This window comes from Euprymna scolopes, chromosome 10, assembly GCF_053919585.1.
Source record: "Euprymna scolopes isolate OS-2025 chromosome 10, ASM5391958v1, whole genome shotgun sequence".
Taxonomy (NCBI): Eukaryota; Metazoa; Mollusca; class Cephalopoda; order Sepiida; family Sepiolidae; genus Euprymna; species Euprymna scolopes.
In genome coordinates, this window is record NC_136491.1 from 138,455,458 (window position 1) to 138,459,871 (window position 4,414).

Genomic DNA, 4,414 nt, shown 5'->3' on the forward strand with positions numbered 1-4,414 from the left:
TATTCTTTTATTCTTTTTTTTCATGTTATTTCAGTTATGATTTCAGTTGCATGTTCTGTTTTCGTAGTTACATTTTACCCGGTTCAATTTGTTTAAATAAATTGTTGATTTAATAACTCTCATATCCGTGTCGACTTGTGTCTCTTTTGTTTGCCTTACATTGCCGCCCGTGAATGCCTCGAGTATATTCCACGACGATTCTGGTCTGAACCTGGACACTGTACCATAGAGACCGCATAATTTGCAGTCGGTACCCGTCAAACTTTTCTTTTTCTTAAAACGCGTGCCCGGCCTTGGGATTTTCTCTGAGAACTCCAACCTTGGTACCGTACAGGGAGGTTCTCGTCAAGAAACAGGCCCGTGGTACCGTCACATGGGGCCTCTCCGGAGATCAGTTATACACCAAGCAAGTGTAATTTCCTTGCTTGAATAAAAAAAAAGAAATCCTCGTGAACGTACTTGTGCATTATACACGGACGGTAAGGCAAAATGACGGACACCGAATAATTCCTTAAAAATCCATCCCCAGATAAATTATATAGATTAAAAAAAGATGATCTAATAGTAATAGGAAAGAAATTAGACCTAGAGGTTAGGGGAGCTATGAGGAAAAGCCAGTTAATGAGAATAATAGCTGAGCACATGGTAGACAATGACCGCTTCGATGAAGAAGTGCTGGAAGATTTACCGGCGGAGAAAACGACCATGACTCCTGATCAGGTCGAATTAGAGAAAGCCAGAATAATGGCGAAAGCCGAGGTAGAAAAAGCTCGAATTGAGCAAGAGATTAGGATGAGCGAATTAAGTATAGCTCACCAGCCACAGCAAGTCGGACAAAACAGATTCGACATAACTAAACAAGTGCGATTGGTCCCAAAATTTGTAGAAAAGGAGGCGGACGATTACTTTGCGCACTTCGAGAGAACCGCCCTAAATATGGGCTGGCCACAAGAGTGTTGGGCAATGCTGTTACAAACGGCATTAAGGGGTAAGGCCCAAAAGACATATGCGGCACTGCCAGCGGAAGACTGTGCCGATTACGAGGTAGTAAAAGAAGCAATTCTTAAAAGTTATGAACTCGTCCCACAAGCTTATCAGCAGAAGTTCAGAAACTCAAAGAAAAGCGAGGGACAAACCTACGTAGAGTTCGTTAAACTCAAAGAGAATTATTTTGATCGGTGGTGCAATGCCAAAAACATAGAGGGTAACTTCAACAAATTGAAACAACTCATGTTAATTGAGGAATTTCCAAACTGCATACCCGATGACATGAGGATACACCTGACCGACAAAAAGGCTGAAACAGCAATCGATATAGCCACGGCAGCCGACGAATACATATTGACTCACAAGAGAAGCAGGGCAAAACTACAGGGACCCATGCAGTCACAGGTCAGGGAACATTGTGCAGTAAAGACACTGTACGAAAATCCACGAGTACCCATCAGAAATCCCCTCAACACAACCAACCGACCAGTACTGGGACGGGAAACGAGACCTATAGTATGCTTCAACTGTGGGAAGCCAGGTCATGTAGCTGCGAAGTGTCAGGCGAAACGATTCACGGAGATGAATCGGAATACCCCAGCCAAACCACAAGGGGCGATATCTCAGGGAATAGATGAAACGTACGAACCCTTCATATCGAAAGGATATATCGCGCGAGATAAGGAAGGTCAAGGGGAACCCATTAACATTCTCAGGGACACGGGAGCATCTCAATCCCTAGTGAAAAGAGGATGCATGCCTAAAGAAGCGACAAGAGCCGCAGGTAGAGCGGCCACGATAAGAAGCATAGGAAACAGACCCATAACGATTCCACTATTTAAAGTCCACTTAGTGTCGGATTGGGGCTCAGGAGAAATAACTGTAGGCGTAATTGACGAATTACCAATGACAGGGGTAGCCATGATACTAGGAAATGACATCGCGAAATATCAAGACGGGAAACCCATAGGGGTGACCACAAGAAGTAGAGCGATAGAGAGGGGAAATGTAGAAGACAAGCCGTCAGGGGAAAAACAACCGAGACCGGTGGTAACACCCCAACCTTGTTTACCCGTGCCACGACAAGTGCTGATCAAGGAGCAACAGAATGACGGCGACCTAAAACCCTTATTCTGTCGGGTTGGAGAAGAATATCCTAACAAATCAAAAAGTCAATATTTCCCCAATAGGGGCGTACTAATGAGGAAATGGAATGCCCCCAAGACAAAGGGAGAGTCGGGAGATACTGTGCGGGAACAAGTAATGGTACCCGACATGTATCGAGAGGATATCATGAAAGTGGCACATGAGATACCACTGGCGGGCCACCTAGGTGTCAACAAAACCCTAGAAAAGTTGACCAGACATTTCTACTGGCCAGGAATCGTGGGAGATGTCAAAACGTTCTGTAGAACTTGTGGGACGTGCCAAAAGACTGGAAAACCCAACCAGAATATTCCCCCGGTCCCATTCCAACCTATACTGGCAGTGGAAGAACCGTTTAGTAGGGTAATAGTGGACTGTGTAGGACCGCTACCCAAAACCAAAACAGGATACAAATTTATATTAACTATAATGTGCGCGTCCACAAGGTTTCCAGAGGCGATCCCACTGCGCAACATATCAACGAAAAAGGTGGTAGATTCCCTGATAAACTTTTTCACTAAAATGGGGCTACCCAGAACCATACAGACAGACCAAGGATCTAATTTTACGTCGAGGCTATTCGAGCAGGCTACGGAGCAACTGGGAATCACCCACATAAAATCCAGCGCTTATCACCCTCAATCGCAGGGGGCTCTGGAACGCTTCCACGCCACCCTGAAAACCATGCTCAGGGGCTATTGTATGGAACACGATGCCGAATGGGATCAGGGGATCCCATTTGTGCTTTTCGCAGCTCGAGAAGCCGTCCAAGACTCGTTGGGGTTCAGTCTCTTCGATCTAGTCTTCGGTCATCAGGTACGAGGACCATTAAAAATGATAAAAGAGAAATGGGTCAGCGATGAACCCTTGCCAAATAACATGACGGATTACGTCACTAAAATGCGACAAACCTTAGCCGAAACACGGAAGTTAGCTAAGACCCATCTAGAAAGTAGTCAGAGGGTCATGAAGACCACATACGATAAAAAGGCAGTAGATAGAAAGTTCGAAGAAAGAGAGGAAGTGTTAGTACTCATACCCCTGAATGGTCAACCATTCAAGTCGAAATATCAGGGACCGTACACAATTACTGAAAAGATAAGCCCACTAAAGTATAAGATATCTACCCCCAAGCGTAGAAACAAAACTCAAGTATGTCATGTGAACATGATGGAAAAATATTTCAGGAGGGCGGGAGAAAAATCAATATTGACAGCACAGTGTCACAATGAAGCTGTAAGTGATGAGTACCCCGAAAGAGATCTTCCTGTAGAAAAGGACCCACCCATTAAGTTAAAGAATTCGGAGATAATGAGTAACCTAGGGTGCAAACTTGCACACTTACCGCCGAAAGAAGGGCAAAAGTTACAAGGAATGGTAACAGAATATAGTGACCTATTTGCTGACGCACCTACGCGCACAAGAGCAATAGTGCACGACGTTGAGCTAAAGGAGAGCGAACCAATTAAACAACATCCGTATCGCATAAGTCCGAAGAAATTAGAGATAATGAAAACGGAGATAGACTACATGCTCGAACACGAGATAATAGAGCCCAGTCAAAGTGAATGGGCATCACCGTGCGTGCTGGTCGATTAACCGGACGGAACAGTGAGATTCTGTACAGATTATCGCAGAGTGAACGCGATAACCAAGGCAGACGCATACCCTATGCCACGAATAGACGACTGTATAGATAAGATAGGACATGCCAAATACATCACCAAATGCGACCTTCTTAAGGGATACTTGGCAGTGCCTCTAACCGAGAGAGCCAAGCAAATATCGGCGTTTGTAACCCCAGAAGGAGCATACCAATATCGCGTAATGCCATTTGGGATGAAGAATTCCCAAGCAACATTTGTAAGACTGATGAACACATGCCTTGCTGGGATTAAAAACGTAGATACATATGTCGATGACATAGTCATTTACAATGACACATGGGCAGAACATATCGAAACAATTGAAAAAGTATTTAAGAGGTTAAGAACGGCCAAATTAACCATAAACTTAGCTAAAACAGAGTTCTGCCAGGCCGAGGTCAAATATCTAGGGCATGTGGTTGGCCATGGGAAGATCACCCCAGCAAAGGCCAAAGTAGAAGAGATAAAGAATTATCTCATACCAAAAAATGTTAGGAGTTTAAGGAGATTCCTGGGCATGGCAGGGTATTACCGCCGGTTCTGCAGGAAATTTGCATGTCTCACTGCGCCACTGACAGAGCTGTTGAAAAAGCACAAGCGATTTCTATGGACACCCGAATGTCAAGAAGCAGCTG

The 4,414-nt window shown here is 44.6% G+C and overlaps 1 protein-coding gene across 1 annotated transcript; it reads left to right on the forward strand.

Annotated features, from left to right (window-relative positions):
- The first annotated feature begins 642 nt into the window (after positions 1-642).
- LOC145286553 (uncharacterized) lies at positions 643-3,732 on the forward strand. The gene has a single exon (XM_080135441.1). The coding sequence runs from the start codon at positions 643-645 to the stop codon at positions 3,730-3,732; it is 3,090 nt and encodes a 1,029-aa protein (XP_079991567.1).
- Positions 3,733-4,414: the final 682 nt, after the last annotated feature.